Source organism: Plecotus auritus, assembly GCF_963455305.1.
Source record: "Plecotus auritus genome assembly, chromosome: 4".
NCBI classification, from domain to species: Eukaryota; Metazoa; Chordata; class Mammalia; order Chiroptera; family Vespertilionidae; genus Plecotus; species Plecotus auritus.
In genome coordinates, this window is record NC_137775.1 from 134,066,042 (window position 1) to 134,085,071 (window position 19,030).

Sequence of the window (19,030 nt, forward strand, 5' to 3'; positions counted from 1 at the left end):
GAGCTGACAGAAAATTTCCAGGGCTAGGTCAGAAAAGGTATCTCAGCTCCAGCCTTGGTCTCAGATTCCTCACTCTTTGGAAGGTAGCTGTGCTCCCCACTATACTACCGGTGCATCCCTCATTCTTTGGGAAGCCAGCTGTCATGCTGTGATGACTCTCAAGAAGCCCAGGGAGAGGAACCAATTCGCCAGCATCAAACTGCCAGCTATGTGAGTGAGCCTCCTTGGAAGTAGACCTTCTAAACCTGGAGAACTCTTCAGATGGCTCTGTAGCCTTGGCCAACATCTAGTTTCAAACTCATGGGTGATCCTGAATGAGAACCACCTAAGTGAGCCACTCCTGAATTCTAAAATCCACAGAAATCATGAGAGGTAATAAATGATAATTACTGTTTTCAGCCATTAATTTTGGGAGGTTTATTACACAGCAATAAATAACTAATACAAGAGGTCATGGAAATGACTTCCACAAAGGAAGTAGGGCTTGAAACAGAGGCATCAAAAAAATTGTAGAAATAACAGGCAAAGCAGAAAAGCAAGTATGGGGAGAAACCATGAGCAAAGGCAGGTACAAATGAAACCACACCCACACAGAACCTCAGGATGGGAACAAATCTAAAGGACATTCGTACCTTTCATCTAATGTTAAAGTTCATTCTTAAAATAATAAAATGAAGGCAAGCATTGCATGAATTTATCTAAACTGAAACTCAGGAGAAGGTTGACTCCTATAATTCTCCTCCATGTAGTGATACAAACGAGGAGTATTCAGTCACAACAGAGACCAACCACATTCCTGAGTCTGAATTCAGGTCACTCCTGAAAGTGATTTAATAAGAATTGAGGGAGGAGGAAGAGAGAGAGCAGGAGAAAGGGGGGTGGGGGGAGGGAGGGTGAGCGGGGAAGAGGAGAAGTAAAAGAAGCAAAAGCATGAGGAGTATTCAGTCACAACAGAGACCACATTCCTGAGTCTGAATTCAGGTCACTCCTGAAAGTGATTTAATAAGAATTGAGGGAGGAGGAAGAGAGAGAGCAGGAGAAAGGGAGGAAAAAGAGGAGAAGCAAAAGAAGCAGAAGCAGGAGGAAAAGAAGGAAAAAGAAGAAAGAACAATTATAGCAAATCTACAACAGAAGAAAGAGGAGAGAAGGAAGGAAATTATTAATTAACTGAAAAGCTATGTAGTGGGCATTGTCCTAAGTTCTTTAAATACATCAGCTCATTTTACCTTCACCACAACTCCACATTTCAAATTATTTTAGTTCTATTTCTTCCTCCCCCACCTCGCAAGAGACTTCCCCTCACCCCATTCTCCTGAAAGTGTACAACTACAGAGAAGGATTAAGTCATCATGCACCTAACCTCTTTTCAGGAAAAATCTGAGCACATAGTCAAGGTTCCAGCAGGGTCCAGTCAAGAAAGAATCCACTCACAGATTTGGGGCATTCCCATCCCTGAGGATATAAAGTCAAATTTCCTAGACTGCTGATCAGTACACCTCTAGTCAAAGGAAGAACGTATCTGAGATGAAAAAGAAAAAACCTACAGCATTCTCTATCCCAAGAAATCACGTTTTACTGCCCCAGAGTCGGTTCTTCCAGAGGCCAGTGGTAGATCTCGGAACCCCTCCTGGAGGAAGGATTTCACCACAAAGGTAACCCTCTATTTGAAGAAGTAGATACAGGTATTTGCCTTTAACCAAAGGGGAGCATGGGGGAACTTGTTCTGTAGGGAGTCACTTTCCAAAGATTCCGCCATATGTTCAGTGGTATAAGGAGGGGAGGAACCCCAGGTCAAGGTCAAGCCAGAGGTGGTGGAGTTAGTAAGCATTCCCCTCCACACCATCCTCCCGTGAAAAGAGGGTATATGCTGAACTAGGATTAGAGAATACAGTTTTTAAAACTTACTCAAGGTATTGAAATAGCTGGTTATACGTCTGAGAAAACAAAATATAGAAAAGGTATATATACCTTAGAGAGTCTGGAAGGTAAGACATGTACCAATGAGTAATGGTCTTACTATCTATGAGACCAGAAAAATAGGCCTTCAACAAATACCATCCCAATGGTATTGATGATGGACATGAAAGGGTCACCATCAAGGAAGTCTAAGAATGATCACCAAGATCTCATATACATGGGGCTCAAAAGAACATGCTGGAGGTGGACAAAGAGGATGCCCAAGAAGCTTCTATGGAGAAGAGTAGTCATAAAAACTCTCATAAAAAAATGACATGGAGCATTATGCTAAGTGAAATAAGCCAGTCGGAGAAAGATAAATATCACATGATCTCACTCATATGTGGGATATAATGATCAACATAATTTGATGAACAAGAATAGATCCAGAGACAAATGGCAGGGGAGCAGGAGTTAGAGAGCAACCAAAGGACTTGTATGCATGCATATTAGCATAACCAATGGACACAGACACTGTGGCAGTGGGGGCTTGCCCGGGGTGGGAATGGCTGGGGGGTGAGGGGAGCGGTCAAGCAGGGAAAAAGGAGACATATGTAAAACTTTAGACAATAAAAAAAAAAGGCCTTGGACTCTTGAAACAATGGAATTCATGGAATTATCAACAAGATAGGCCATCCTGGTTTGTAAAAGGATGCATTGCTGCCCAATCCACAGGATCACAGAAAGCAATTACTATCATTCAGTTATAGCCCGTTCCCAGAGTACACAGGCTGGGGTAGAGAAATGCGCCCTGTGTCTCTCTGCATTTCCCCACAGCCCAAGCACAAAGCTGCACACAGAGTAAGATGTGGCTACCGCGGGTGCTGGCAGTACTATAACCCACACTCCACACCCTCAAGTTGCTCTGAGTCAAAGGTGCCAAGGCCCCTGCTCTGAGTTTACCATCATTGAAGCTGTCACTGTTGGTAACATGGGTGAACGGTGACTGGGCCCGCGGCTCCTCACTCAGAGAATAGCTGTGCTCTGCCTGGATGAGAGGTGCTGGGGATGTTGGGGATGGCTCCACCTCCATCGACACACTCTTCTCTGAGAGGAAAGGGTCGTTCAGCAGCTGACCCAAGACGTTCTGGGAAAACTCATCCAGAAGTTCTGAGAAGTGCTGCAAGAAACACAGGAGGAAGAATTCAGTTTCTCTGTACCATGATCTGATATTTACACACGAATTCGAAAGCAAATATATCATCCAGAGCTTTAATCGAAGTCACTGAGATACAATGTCCAGTTATCTATGGCTGCACAGCATACTACCCCAAAGTTCAGTGGCTTAAAAAGCCACAGTTTATTATTTCTCACCACTTGGTGAGTCGACTGGGTGGGTGAGCTGATTTCTTCTGGGTTCTGTGATAGAACCATAGTGAACTAGAAGGTTGGCTGGGGGCTGGGCTGGGCCAGGACAGTGGACACCTGGGCTTTTTGCTCAAAGAGGCTTTCTCAGACTGGAATTGCTCACATGGTGATAGAAATGTTCCAGGAGGGAGCAAGACAAACTGAATGACCTCAGAAGTCACACATCATCCCTCCCCCTACATTCTTTTGGTAAAGGCGAGTGACACGGCTAGCCCGCATTCAGAGGGTAGGAAAATAGATTCCACCTCTCAATGAAGGAATGACAAAGTCACACTGCAAGAGAGTGTCAGCATGACTCACAGGGGCCATCACTGTAACTCCCTACCACGATCTGCATTGGGAAGATTTCAAAATAGCTATCCTGTTATGTATATAGCAAAGTGCCAGTTCAAAGGCATCACAGGCAGCCCCCCTCTCTTCTCCCCACCACCTGGGCTTTGTTCCTCTACAGTTTTTCCTTAATTTATTTTTATTCCCCATTTCCAACACCACCAACTCCCTAGCCCCCACCATACCATGAAGATGATACCGGAATAATCCATACATATATGCACAGAGATCTCTACATCCCTTGTTCCACTGTCTCGCTCTGAAGAAGCTGCAGCCCCATCCACTCTCCCTCACTGACGGGGATGCTTGTGGCAGGAGGATCTGTAAGAGCAGGATCCTATAACCTTGGCACCACTGGCATTTTGGACTGGATAATTCTTTATTATGGGAGTGGGGTTGTTCTGTGGATTATAGGAGGTTTAGCAGCTTCCCTGGCCTCTACCCACTCAATGCCAATAGCACCCCCTAGTTTTGAAATGAAAAATGTCTCCAGGCACTGCCAAATGTCCCGGATCGGGGAGGGGTGTCATTCTTGGTTTAGAACCACTGCTATAGAGTATATTAAAAATAATAATGAGTTAATCCAATTTAAAAGTCCATTCTGACAATAGCTGTTAGAGCCACTTCTTCCTTATTAATGTATCCAGAGGACAGACTAACATGTCATCCTTATTGATTAAACTTTGGGGCGTTTTCTGGTATAGAAAAGAAGTTACCAAAGCAGATACAGCAATAAGAGAACTGATTGCAAATGGTGCTATTTGGGGTGAGCAATGAAAACTCTTGGGATTCACATGGATAAGTCCTACCACTGAACTGGAGTGTCAGTGAAGGTGTTCTGAAAAGGAATATAGCTTGGGGAACGGATGTAGGAGGTGGCTCTAAGGTGAGAGCGCTAAGATTAGGACAGAATCTCTCCTGTAATAAAGGAGAAAAGCAGACAACACAGAGGAGGCCCTTGTAGGCTGGATCCCTAAAGCAGAGTTAGATTGGTGGGTTTCACCAACACCATAGACATGAGAAATGGCTGCATCCCATCAGGACAGAATGCAAGACTGTCACAGGGCTTGGGCGCATCCTAATCAGCATCAGTCATCTATGAGAACAGGACAGCATGGTAGGGAGAGAATTCTCTGCGTACAAACACATTTAAAACTGAAAGGTCCTGCTCTGGCTGGTCTGGCTCAGTTGGTTGAGCATTGTCCCATGCACCGAAAGGTCACTGGTTCGATTCCCAGTCAGGGACCATACTTAGGTTGTGGGTTCAATCCCTGGTCAGGTTTGTACGGGAGGCAACCGATTGATGTTTCTCTCTCATATCAATATTTCTCTCTCTCTTTCCCTCTCCCTTCTCTAATAAAAAAAAAAAAAAAAAAAAAAAAACCCTCAATAAAAATATTTTAAAAATTAAAACTGAAGTCCTAAAGACCTTTCAGAACATCAAAGGCAAGAATTCCCAGATCCCAACTGTCTGCATCACAATTACCAGAACAGTTTTTAGTCATTTTATAATGAAATATTTTAAACATTGGAAAAATTATAGAGAATAGTACCACAAATAACCAGGTATTCATTCCTTTGGGGAAAAAAATCTTATTTTTTTATGTTTGCTGCTGCAATCTTTTTTTCTTCACTCTTTTTTTAAAGAAATAAAACATGAAAGGACTATAAAACTCCCACTCAATCCTCTTCTTCCCTCTCAAAGTTAACTACTCCCCTAAACTTGGTGTTTATCATTCCCATCCACACTTTTACTGCATGTGTATGTTTCCATTGTGCACATAGGAACTTTTTAAACTTTAATAAGTAGTAGCGTATTTCACACATCCTTCTGCAACTTTATTCTCTCCAAAAACGTTTTTTTTTTTAGATTTATTCATGTTTATACATGTAGTTCTATTTCATTCATTTGAACCTCTGAATTGTATTCCATTGTATCTACCCATTTCTTCTTGAGGAGTATGTAAAGATTTTATTATTCTATATGATACTATAATAAACATTCTTGAACACAAAGGGTAATTTTTTAAAAGTACCAATCCTGTGACCCGCCTTCAGAGATTTGTACTTAGTTGGCCAAAGGCATCTATATTAAGGCACCACTACCAGTGATTCTAATGCTCACTTCAATTTCTGAACCACTGAAGGTCGGCCTCACCTCCACTCCCCACTCCCCTCCCCACTGCACTGTACAGTGAAGTCCCTAGAAGTTTACAAAGTCCCTAGAAGTTCAGATGTGCCCAAGTCAGAGGAAGAGTCATGTATTCAGCAGCTACACATGCTAGACTTTAAATAGACACTGGAGATACAAAACAACAAATAAGAAGATAGAAAAAGCCCATGCCTTCCCTGAGCTCACCAACATTATGTGCTATGAATCGCCCAGGGATCTTAAGATATAGATGCAGACTCCCAAGTCTAGTGGGCCTGAGGTTCTGCATTTCTAAGAAGCCCCCAAGATGCTGATAGGCTGTAGCGAGGAGCAGAACAGCTTCAGGCTAAGATCAGAACCCACGTTTCCTTGACTCCAGGACAACCTGTTCTGATTCCCTAAACAGCTCCCCAAAGACAAATTTACTGGTGGCCTGATGGTAAATATTCTGCAAGTGCCTGACGGAGTTCCTTTCAAGACCAAAGTTAAGGTAATGAAAGAGAAATAAATCATAGAATGTAAAATGCAAAAGCAAGAGCTGAACTCACAGTCCCTGCATTTCCAAACCACAGTTCTGTCCCCTGAGCTTCAATGTCGACTCTGGCCAGCTGTGTTGGCCCTGCTACACCTCTGGAATCCACTCTGTCCGGAGGCAAGGCTCCCTTTGATGGCCGCACTTTCCCACGGAAGTTGCCAGGTTGGGCTACTCTGCTGACACTGTTTTCTTTCTTGGGTGCAGCACTAATGAATGTTTCCATGAACATCCCTGGATAACCAATAATAAACCTTCTCAAACTCTGCCAACCATCCCTGAATCCCCTACTTTGGATTTTGTAGTAATTATCATCTTACCAAACCATTTAGCCCTAAATGATGATCAATCCTTAAGAACTCATAGAGTTGTTATCAAATGCATTCTGATAAACTCTCCTCTGTTAAAGAACCTCCTCAGAAGAAGGGACCAGCTGTGCCTAACCACCCTGCACACCTAGGAACTTGGCAAAATGGTGAGCACTGAGTAGTTCCCAGGGAGACAGTGGTGATGGAAAAGATATGCCAAACTTGTCCCAACCAGATGTGGTGACTGGGCTCAGCAACTAGCCTCAGCTGGGTCTCCTGGACAGCTGTGGGCTCCAGGGCTCAGCAGACAGGTCAACATCCCACTGCTGGTGCAGGGCAGGCCAGAACTGGCCCATCCTTAATGTCAGCCAGTGAGAGGGGGGCATATGGTCTTAGAGCCCAAACACCAGAGAAAGGAGCAAAGTGAACACATGTTAGCAAAGGATTACTCATGTGAACTCAAGGGCTAAGCAATTTTAGTTGCTCTTTCAAGAACATGGCTGTAGAGGGCCCCCTGGGAATGCACATGGATGACCTTTAAATTAATGTCAGCTGAGTCCGAGGTGATTGGCATGGTCCTCCCCCAGAGACAGCCTCCCAAAATGTCAGAGACTGTTATCAGTACTGATTTCTTATCTTTATCCATGTACTGGGAATAAGGAATGAATAGAACCTTGACTTACCCAGGTCTTGATATGCTAAATCCCGTCCTTGTACCAGGAATGAGGAATGAATAGGACCTGGGCACACCCAAAACTCCTTTGACCTTAAACCTCCCTTTTGGAAACCAATAAATGCGCTGTGTTGTCTGTGGTGGGTGTGACTGTCCCTCCATCAGAGTGACAGCCTCCCACCCGGATCCCAGCTTGTCTCTATTTCTGTGTCTGGTCTCATTTTTTCTTTAATTTCTTAATCCCCAGCTCCTCCGCTCAGGAACCTGTCGTTTTTCTGTGCGGGTCGCGGAAAACAGAGAAACAGCCCCCCACACATGGCCACAATAGTATTTCACCATTCTGCCTAATAGTCAAGTTTTAAGGGTTTACAAGTTTTAAAGGTTGACTTATTTGGCCAAAGGCATCTATATTAAGGCACCACCACCAGTGAATCTAATGCTCACTTTAATTTCTTAGTTTTCCCACCCATTAATGCTCACGACAATCCCATTGTCCAAGATCTCAGTCACTTACTATTAAGAGACAGACCTTGGCCCTAGCTGGTTTGGCTCAGTGGATAGAACATCGGCCTGCGGACTGAAGGGTCACGGGTTCGATCCTGGCCAAGGGAACATGCCTGGGTTGTGGGTTTGATCCCCAGTGGGGGGGGGGGGGTGTGCAGGAGGCAGCTGATCGATGATTCTCACTCATCATTGACATTTCTATCTCTCCCTCTCCCTTCCTTTCTGAAATCAATAAAAAAAAAAAAAAACATTGTAAAAAAAAAAAAAGAGAGAGAGACAGACCTTGAACCACAGTCCACTTATTTCAGATTGACTAAACTTTTTCACATTGTTTCTCTAAGAAAAAAGTATTTGAGCTTCACAATCCAAATGCATGGAGATGTTCTAACAAGTATAAATAATTATGCGAGTCTTTGATGATCTTGATAGAATCGGGTGCTGGACTCACCTGATGAACTAAGTGCTTGAACATGTTAGACTTTCAGAACATGAGCTAGGTACTTTCCTATAAGGTAGACATGTCCCATTTATATATGGGGAAACTGGGGCTCAGAGTAGATAGGTACATTGCCCAGGATTGGGGTTGCACAACTGTTGAGATTCCACCCCAAGTCTAGCCGATTCCAAAGCCCATGCACGTGTATCACAGCATGCTGCTTCATTTAAGTCAAGTTCTAAAGTTGATGCACAGTGGACACTAGAGTTAAAAAAAGCCATGGCCAGTTTTGCTACATGGTTAGAACATCTGCCCATGCATTGAAGGGTCACAGGTTCAATTCAGGTCAAGGGCACATACCTGAGTTGCAGGTTTGAGCCCCAGCACCAGTTGGGGCACATGCAGGAGGCAACCGATTGATGTGTCTCTCTCACTTTGCTATCTCTCTCTCTCTCTCTCTCTCCCTTCTTCCTTCCTCCCTCCCTCCCCCCCCCCCTCTCTCTCTCACTCTCCCTCTCCCTCCCCTCTCTCCTCCCTTCCACTCTCTCTAAAAATCAATGGGAAAAACATCTTCAGGTGAGGATTAACAAAAAAAAAAGAAGACGGACTTATTGACAGCCCATCCACTCACTCATCCACACACAGCCTTCCACATTCAAAGTGTAGAAACATGCCAGAGGGGTGTTAGATGGAGAGGCTCCTGGTATCACTTCCATGGAACATCGGCAACAAGGATGAAAATCTTTACTTGCCCCTAGTGCACGGGTCTGCCAAAGGGTTCAAAATAATGTTACAGAATCTCCAGGTCGAAAGAAACCTCCTGACAGGGTTAAACCCCTGCCTCGTGACATGAATGTTCCTCCCCCACCTCAGGGAAGATGTTTGGCAACTTCCTTTAAGAATCTGTGTCTAGCCCTAGCCAGTTTGGCTCAGTAAATAGAGCATTGGCCTGCGGATCAAAGGTTCCCAGGTTCGATTCCGATCAAGGGCACATACCTTGGTTGCAGGCTCTTCCCAGGCCCGGACCCTGGCCGGGGTGCGCACAGGAGGCAACAAATTCATGTTTCTCTCTCTCTTTCCCTCTCTCTTCCACTCTTTCTATAAATCAATGGGAAAATATCCTTGTGTGAGGATTAACAAAAAATAAAAAGAAAAGAAAAAAAAAAGAATCTGTGTTGAGGTCTTGTCTCCCAATTACAAAATACCCAAGATATAACACCCTCCAACTTGGCCCCAAATGTCCTGCAAAGTCTTGTCTCCCTTTACTGTATTCTCATACATGATACTTTCATTCCAACCCTAATGGAGTTCCTTATGACAGTGTAACAATATAGTTGTGGAACTAGACAGCCCTGTGCAGACCTGCACAAGAGCCTTCAGTTCTCAAAACCTCAGATAATCCCTCCCTGTAAAGTGAGGATAACAATAGCACCAGCTTCCTGCTGTGAGGATTAAATTAAATAACATGTAATGCACTTAACACTTCACTGACACAGCCATCATTTTAAAAAGCTCTTTAAAAACACAAAACCCTGTCACAATTAAAGCAATGAAATGTTGGCATTTTCTACCTGCACACTGTTCTTCCTAGAACATCCTTTCATTTTCTTTTCTACCCATCAGGAAACTAAGACAAAACAAATCTATTTCTTTTTTTAAAATTTCTTTATTGATTAAGGTGTTACATATGTGTCCTTATTCCCCCATTACCCCTCCCATCCCCCCCACTCATGCCCTCACCCCCCTGTTGTCTGTGTCCATTGGTTAGGCTTATATGCATGCATACAAGACCTTTGGTTGATCTCTCCCCCTTACCCCCACCCTCCCCTACCTTCCCTCTGAGGTTTGATTTAAGCCAGTCAGAGAAAGATAAATATCACATGATCTCACTCATTTATGGAATAGAATGAACAACATAAACTGATGAACAAAAACAGATCCAGAGACAGAGAAACATCAATCAGACCAACAAATCTATTTCTTTTCAGTCATCCTAAACAGACACATTTAATTGATCTTTTACTTCCCTGACCAACTCCAGCCCTTCAAAGAAGAGTTACTTAATTTGATGTTTTTAGTTTTCCCTGATGTTCCTTTCATAACCAACTAAAATCTTTTGTCATCAGGTCTTATAAACTATAACCCAGATGTCAACATTTTCCCCACCTCCTCTGATCCTGGCACAGATCATAGATGGTCTGTGCTCATCAACTATCTCGTTTCCATTATCATTCTACAACATCCCAGCCAAAGAGAAAACAAATAGGAATTAGAGCCTGGGCCTCCCAACAATGATAAATAAGTGCTATCAGTTGTCTACAGTGTATATCCAAATCTACAAATCAGATAGATGAGTAGGAGACATTGCTAACCTCACATAAGTTCCTTCATAACAAACCGCCATGGCTCTGAAGCATTTACACTTGTGCTTGAAGCTCATTAACTAACTGTCAGAGGAGCTTGCAAGGAAAGAGTGGTTTATGTTCTGGGTTGCCGCCTGCTGCTAACAGTTGGCCCAAGAACACAGGCCATGGGGGTAAGGCAGGGGAAATAAAGTAGGAGGAAAATGAAGGATTCATAATTCCTGAGCTCGAACAACTGGTTGCATGAAGTTACTAAGCTCTCTTCCTTGTTCTGCTCCTGAGGTCTGCTCACTCAACACGTGTAGTGAGCAGCTACTCCGAGCAAGGCACCGTGCTCTATGAGTTACCTGAAAGAGATGTCCTGATCCCCTATATCCCAGGGTGGGCCCACAGGCATCTTTTGTGCTGGAGCTAACTGAAGAGTGCTGGACCAGAGCAAGGATGGGAGAGCGAATCTGGGTCCTGCCCTTCAAGGGCTGTCACTCCACCTCTTCTGGACTGTTTCCTTGTCTGTAAAACTCTCTATTTCTCCCCCTCTCCCCTCTCCCTTCTCTCTCTCTCTGTGACAGTGTATACTTTAGACTTGATCAGTAGTTTCTCACCTTTTTTTTTTTTTTAATGTGTGGACCCTTGAGAATCTAAAGTAAGTTTCCCGCCCAAAATATACCCACAAGCACTACACACAAACACGGGCTGGCTTCCAGGTGGCTCACCCACTCCCTGAAGCCTGCCCGTGGTCGGCAGAGGAGAATTCCATGGATCCCTGCAGAGGGAATAGTAATAACACACCAATAGTGATAGGTCACTGCTAACAACCCATTCAGCTCTCACACCCTATAATTTTCTGAAATGTTGCAAGCAATGTAACATGGAAAAGCTTTCCAACTTTGGAAAAGCTGGGGGAAACGCCCTCTTGCTGCTTGTTTTTAGCTTTGTCCCCTGCTACTCTGCCCAGCAGTGAAGCAGGCTGAGGGCAGGAGATGAGGGGTTCAGAAAGCAGAGCCAGGGGACCACCTGCAAGAGTGGGGACCTAAGGCCTGCCAGGCTCCGCTATCTGCGCCCCACAAAGACCCCATTCTCTAGGCCCCCTGCCTGGAAATGGCTGCCTTGGCTGCTGGCCTATGACTGATGCTTCACTCTCAGGCAGAAGGGAAGTAGGGTTTTTTAGTGAAAAATCGCAGCTAGGAGCCTTGCCCAGAGCACAGAACGCTCCAGAGACTGGAGTCATGGAGGGAGGGGATGTGGTGGGGACAAGCTGACCACCCCTAAAGCCGCAAAGAAATGCAGAGAAATAGTTTAGAGGGCAGGCCTCAAATTCACTTTAGAAACCAAGGTTTCCCTCCAGCAAAAAACAGCTTGTCTGTATTAGGCAGGAGGGAAGAAGGAGGAAGGAGGGTGGAGGGAGGAGGGAGGAAGAAGGAAGAGGAGGAAAGAGGGAGGAGAAAGGAATGAGGTCTCCCTTCAAGGAGAGGGCAGCTTAGACTGGAGGGGTTCTTCCACCTTATATGTGCCCTTGCGTGCATGTGCCCTACACACAGAAAATGGCCAGATGCCCACCAAGAGGGAAATGGTGGCTTTGTCAAAACCACAAGGAAAAAAAAATGGCTCAAAGTCAAACCCAATTACAGTAAAATTTCAAGGAGACCTAATTTGTTTCTAGTACCAAAATATAGGTGCATTACATATTTCTCTAAATAAAGAAATTTGGGGAGAAGCTGGGAACTCTATTACACAAGAGGTTTGGGTTTTGTGTTTTGTTTTTTAAGTGATACTTGCTTTACTGAAATTTCACAAGCAGTGGCAGAAATTGTTTTTTAAAGAGCCCTATTTCAAAACATACATACTTTGTGGTATCTAGATAGATGTACCTTTCTTTGTAAAAGAAGCATGTGAAATAGGCTGATCAAATTATAACGGCATTGGGGGATGCTTATTTAAAGGAACCCTATTATAAATCCACTGGTAGGGTATATTTTTTGTAAAAAGAGTCACCCCTAATTTATTTATGTAAATAGGAATTTTTACATATGACATTTTGTTCACAGGAAATGCACCAATACTAATTCCCTTTTAATGACATACTTTTTCATCATTGAAACAGGTAACACTATACTTTCTCCAAATGCAATCTAATTCTGAATGGTCTATAGCAGTTCTTCTTAGTTTAACATTTGATATTTTAAAAAATTCTGTTTTGTGTCATGCAAACAAATCAGTCATGAGATTAAGGAAGAAGCACCCAGGAGACGATCAGGACATGCCCTCATATCCTTCAAGGAAGGTATGAGCTAAGGTCGTCTTTGTCCCCTAAAATAACTGAAACGGGGTATTTTGCCATTCTGAGAAAATTTCTGATTATACTTCTGATTACAATAACAGGCTCCCAACCACAGACTGGTTAAACTTGAAGAAATGTTGGACATCATGTGGGCCTACCCGGTCATTCTAATTTGAGGAAACCAAGGTCCAGGGCAGTCCATGAAATCAAAGAGCTGAGGGTTAACCTCTTTACACTGTAGATTCTGTAACAAGAAAGATGGTGACCAAACATAAAGATCACCAAACGGAGGATTTCCTCCACAGAACTCTCTGAATAGGACATATGTTCTGCAATGTACAACAATCCTATCTCCAAGTCAAGACCCGATGCGCAAGATGTCAGGTATAAAAAAAAAAAAAATTATAGGAGCCATAAAGTTTTCAGGAACAAAAAATGGCATACTTCCTCAAAACCCTTCCTTTATTTATGAGCCAGCTATGTCATCATTATTAATGAGATAACCTCATCTCCCAGGGAAAAGGGAGAGTGCTTTACACGGGCCAGGCTCTGTCTGCCTTGTTGTTTAAATTAACAGGGAGTGACTCACTGCCAGGAGGCACCCTTTCACCCCTAGATAAGAGCAACAGGGATCCCACAGGTTGCAAAACTCTATGCCATTCGCCCTGTCAGGTTCTGGCTTAAAGCCACCTAGACTTTTGCTCTGTAAGATCTCACATGCATGCCCCACCCCTCTGGAACACTGGCCTGCTCAAACACACCAGAGGATCTGAACCACCTGAAGGAGTGTTTTATGCACTGGATTCATTAGCCAGAAGATATATGTTCTGGATCAGCTCTGTAACAATTAGCAGTAACCTTGGGCAAATCGCTCACACTCTCCACTCCATCTGAAATTAGGAAAAACACAGTCTGCCTTCAAAACTGTTGTGCAGATAAAACGAATACATAGATAGTCTGATCTCTATTCACTTAAAACAATTCCTTTCACTAAGAGTGAAATAAATGTTAGCTGTTTTACTGTTGTTATTACTATATGCCTAGCTGAAACTGGGGCCAATTATTAAGCATTTCTCTGATCTTTCAGCCTAGTAACACTACACAGGAAAACGAGACTCATTAAATGCCTTTTATTCTTAGTGATCTCTTGCTAGATTCTAGTTTGCCCATTTGCTTACCAAAGGGCTCAATGTTCAGTTCATCAATTTATAATTGATAAATCTCCCTTTTCCCCTTTTGAAAACCAGGCCCATATCTCCAGTCTCAAGACACCTCTCCTATTCCCTGCAAGTCCTCCACAGATCATCAACACCACCATCATACCCACATGTTTCTCAGTGCCCTTTCGGTTTGACCAGCAGTAATAATTTTTATGAAAACCTCTCACTCAAACTTTTATAAGATAACTGGTCACAGCCAAACTGGATTACAAATTTTCCACTTTGGTAGTACCCTTGACAAAAACAACAACAACAACAACAAAAAAACAACAGAAAACCCAAGGTAAGAAGAATGAGATCATCACCCAGTAGCAGTTGAGAGTTCATGACAGAGCACCAACAGAAAGGAAGAAAAATTGAGCAGTGTGGTTGTGAGAGAATGTCCTGGACATGCTCAAGGATTCCTGACCCTAACTAAGCAGCAGCCAGGAAAATTTTCCCCAACTGATTAACATTTTCAGGTTCTCAAGTCTTGCTCTGGAAGTGGACCCCAGGTGCTCCAAAAGGTGTATCTCTCGGTTTTTTGCCACCAGGTAGTCCCTATCATCTAGCTACATCCCTGCCCTTCCTCTTCATTTGAACTTGGAAGAGTTGGAGAATGTCTAAGAAAGGTGAAAAAAAGAAGCCATAATCTTCTCTTTCTGCAAAAGACCATAAATAGAACCTAGTGATCTCAGAGCTGTTATGAGAATAAGCAAACTGAAACTATTCTGCAGTCCCTCTGAGAAACAGGTGCAAACACCACCTGTTACAATTTGTTACCAAACAGCTTAATTGGGCATTTTTTTTTCTCCCAAAAAACAACTTAGAACAATGCTTCTACCTTTTTTCATGATTAGACAGTGTGGATAACTGCTTATTGCATCATAAATATGGAGCAGTTGCCTTCTGGTCATAAAAGATTCTTTTCAGTTACCCATGAAGCCAATGGTCTCAGAAATTACATACGGTTTGAATGTAATAATGATGCAATGCCTTGGTGTGGGTGGGGAATATTTTGGAAAGAAAGTCAGCAAAGCTTCATTAATAAATAAGAAGTCAACAGGGCAGCTGCTATTGTAGTAGAAAGAATGCTCTATTTGGAATGAAAAAGGTTTGGATTAGGACCTACCTCTTTCACACTTGGCTCTGTAACCTTGGGCAAGTCATGGAACCCATGTCTCTCTCCTTAGAACATAAAATAGAAGAGTAGAACCAGTTCGTCTCCCAAGGCCACTACAGCTCTGACATTCTGAGACCAGTTATTATGTAGGAAGCCTAAGGGAATAAAATAGCCTGAAAACAAATCTTAAGCCTGAGTCAATGTTCCCTGAAACTCCCTCTCCAGCCTTTTCTGAGGCTCTTTTGGCAAAGAACTAATTCCCTTAAGGATGGCTGAGCTAACAGCTGGATAGTACTGGCTGGTTTCTGCCTTTGAACAGCTGGTCTATGACACAAACAACCTGACAGGATTTTATGGGAAGAGAGGGAGAAGACTCAATTTTGCAGGCCAACTATAGCTAGAGAGAAATATCAGACTTAAAACGTGTTATGTGTTTTCCCCTGATCTGTACCACTTACATGGACCCAAATCCTTCTAGCCTTAGCTGTGCAGAATCTCCACGAGAAATGGAGAAGAGAGAGGGGACTACTAGTAGACAATTCCATGAAGGCCCAGAAAAATTCCTGGCCATAGTTTCACGTTTTCTGATTCATTCCTTAGAACAGTGGTTCTCAACCTTTTTAATGCCGCGACCCTTTAATACAGTTCCTCATGTTGTGGTGACCCCCAACCATAAAATTATTTTCGTTGCTACTTTATAACTGTAATTTTGCTACTGTTAATGAATCGTAATGTAAATATCTGTGTTTTCCGATGGTCTTAGGCGACACTACTAGTGGTTGAGACCCACAGGTTGAGACCCACAGGTTGAGACCCACAGGTTGAGAACCACTAGTAGTGTCGCCTAAGACCATCGGAAAACACAGATATTTACATTACGATTCATTAACAGTAGCAAAATTACAGTTATAAAGTAGCAACGAAAATAATTTTATGGTTGGGGGTCACCACAACATGAGGAACTGTATTAAAGGGTCGCGGCATTAAAAAGGTTGAGAACCACTGCCTTAGAAGAAACCAACAGTTCTGAAGTGGTTAAGAAGTCTCAACCAGACAATGTTCGTTGAGATAAAAAGATTATCATTGTAGGTAAAAAGCTTCTTCATTGATTGGGATTGTCCTGCCCACTACAGGGTCCTATGCACTAAATGCTTGTAGTTTCCCCTCCTTATCATGCTGACAACCAAAAATGCTACCATATGTTTCTAAAAGCAAAAGAAGCTAACTTTCGATATGTAGACTCGGCTGGATCGTGAGGAATCTGTATGTTAACTCAGGTTCTTTCCATGGGTCTGTTTTCATTATTCATGAGAAACACTCAAAACACTCAAAAAATTCTCTTGGTGACCACCTGAGTCACTGAATTATATCCCCTCCACTGCCTAAGATCCACCAATATCTGAGTGCCCTTTTCCCCATTAATCCTAATACTTTCAACATTTGCAAAGCTTGGGTTTCTAATAGGTTAAACCTCTAACCAACTTTTAAAGTTCTGGGCTTGTAATAAAGTGATCCTTTCCTCACCTTTGTTTAAACAGATTTTTGCCACCAGCAGCCCATTTAGAAGGGAAAGGGAAAGAAAAACAGCAACTCACAAAGCCGTACACAGAGTCTGTGGAAAACGAAGGGGCAGCTGGACCACCTCGCTGAGCTGACTCGTGATGTCTGTAACGCGCAGTAAAATTAGTAAATTGTGCCAGTGCTAATACTCCAGTCTCAACGAAGTGGTTTGTTTGTTAGGGCTTCTAGCTCACAAAAGAGGTATTTAAAAACTCTACAGGTAGCCTTGGGAACAGACCAGGGGAAAAGTAAACAGAAAGCACAAGTTTTGCCTGTGCAGGCAGCAAACACAGCACCGACGACATTACAGCACCAGACAGATGGAGATAAATGAAGTGAGCAGTGGGTGAAAACAAGATCATGGCTAGTACTTAGAAAAGTTTACTGATCGAAGGTGGATAACCCTGACTTGATAACTGTCATTTATATATCTGAAACTTAAAATAGCCCATATAAGATAATCTCCATAAATCACAGTATACCTAAGCAAGTAGCTATTTAAAATGTTGTGGTAGAAAGTTTTTGTTAACCAATGTTCATAATAGACATCACAATAAAATTTTCACATTCTATATCAAAGTGGAAATATATTACAAAAACTGAATTCCCTATATTTTCAATTATCAAGTAAAGAACTGTCTACAAATACCATTATGTAGAAATTTATAGAGGGATATCTGGCAAAAAAAAGTTTATAGTACTTCTGCATAGTGTAACAGATGTGTTTTTTTATTCTTCTTATCAATATTTTCTATAATAAAAATCTACAGGTTTATAATGGGGGGGGCGGGGGAGAGAGAAGCACTTATTGTGTGTTTTTTTGTTCTGTTTTTTTAAAAAAACAGACTCCATTTAATCAAATTAAGTGAGATCTGGTTTACATAGTCCCCAGGGAACAAAGAACAGTGAGGATTGCTGAAAAGAGACATTTTCTGCCCAGAAGATGGATATTCTATTTTTCACTCATGATAATTAAAAAAAAACAAAACACAAATACATAATAATAATCTATGGGCAGGTGCAGGCTTAAAGACAGGTTTCACAGGACAATTACACCCCATTTTCCCCTGAAGCTTTAAGTGTTAAATGGACAGAAATCACCTCTCTCATTTTGTCCTCCAGGTTGACAGCAATTAGGACCCACGTCATCTGGGCTTTTCTCCAGCAAGCCAGGTAACTGCCAGTGGACGTGCAGGGTTTGTCTTCACAAACAGCTTCAGTCAGGAACTCCGAACGCAATAGAATTGAAAATGCTCGAAACAATCTCTCCCCTTTCTTCACCCTCTCCCCACAAGGGTGGGCCCTGACTGGTCTCCCAACAACTGCACGATCAATAACGCTTTTTCTTTATAAGTCAGAATTCCCGTCCTTGTCCACTACAATTAATGCTTTTATCCTTAGAGTGTATTCAGGGGTGGTTGCTGGTCTCTCATGACTTGGGGCCACCAGCCACAAATACGTAAAATAATATCTTTGATCCTGCACTCCAACTCCCCTGCTCCCTTCCCAATTACAGTCTGTTAAACGGAGAGAACAGACTAGCACCAGCCACTCGCTTTCTCTTACCCACTGTAGTAAGCTGAATTCTAAGGTGACCCCAAGATTCTAGGTGGTCATCAAGATTCCTCATGATCCAGCCGAGTCTTCGTATTGAAAGTTAGCTTCTTTTGCTTTTAGAAACATATGGTAGCAGTTTTGGTTGTTGGCAGGATGGGGACATACCCTAAGATCCCCTTGAGTGTGACCTGTACGACCTAGGACCATGGCTGCATTCCGATGAGTGCCAGATTATGTTATGATGAAGGCAATCTTATAGAAATAATTAAGGTCCCAATTCCATTGACTTTGAGTTCATCGAAAAGGAGATTATCCTGAGTGGGTCTGACCTAATCGTGTGAGCCCTTTCATAGAAGATCTAGACATCAGAGAGATTCTCCTCCTGCCTGGAAGAAGCAGGCCTCCAAGCGTTCTGCAGAAACTGAATTCTGCCAACTCTGTGAGCCTGAAAGAGGACCCCCAGCTCAGTGGAGGAGCTGACACCTGACTGCAGGGTGGTGACCCTGAGCAGAGGAGCCAGGTAAGCCGTGGCCAGATTCCTGACCCAGGGACACTGTGATATAATGCATTGAGATCCCAAGTGCATTCACTTTGAATTAATCAAAAAGGAGATTGTCCTGAGTGGGTCTGACGCCACTAGATGTCAGAGAGGTTCTTGTTTGACGCCACTCAGTTGTGGTAATTTATGCGG

At 43.0% G+C, this 19,030-nt stretch overlaps 1 protein-coding gene across 1 annotated transcript in view; it reads right to left on the reverse strand.

The window, feature by feature from the left end:
- CREB3L2 (cAMP responsive element binding protein 3 like 2) overlaps positions 1-19,030 on the reverse strand; it is a 111,087-nt gene that overhangs the window by 40,149 nt on the left and 51,908 nt on the right. Inside the window, exon 2 of the mRNA XM_080664066.1 lies at positions 2,860-3,076. Coding sequence (XP_080520192.1) covers positions 2,860-3,076 — 217 coding nt within the window. The remainder of the gene's footprint in view (positions 1-2,859; positions 3,077-19,030) is intronic.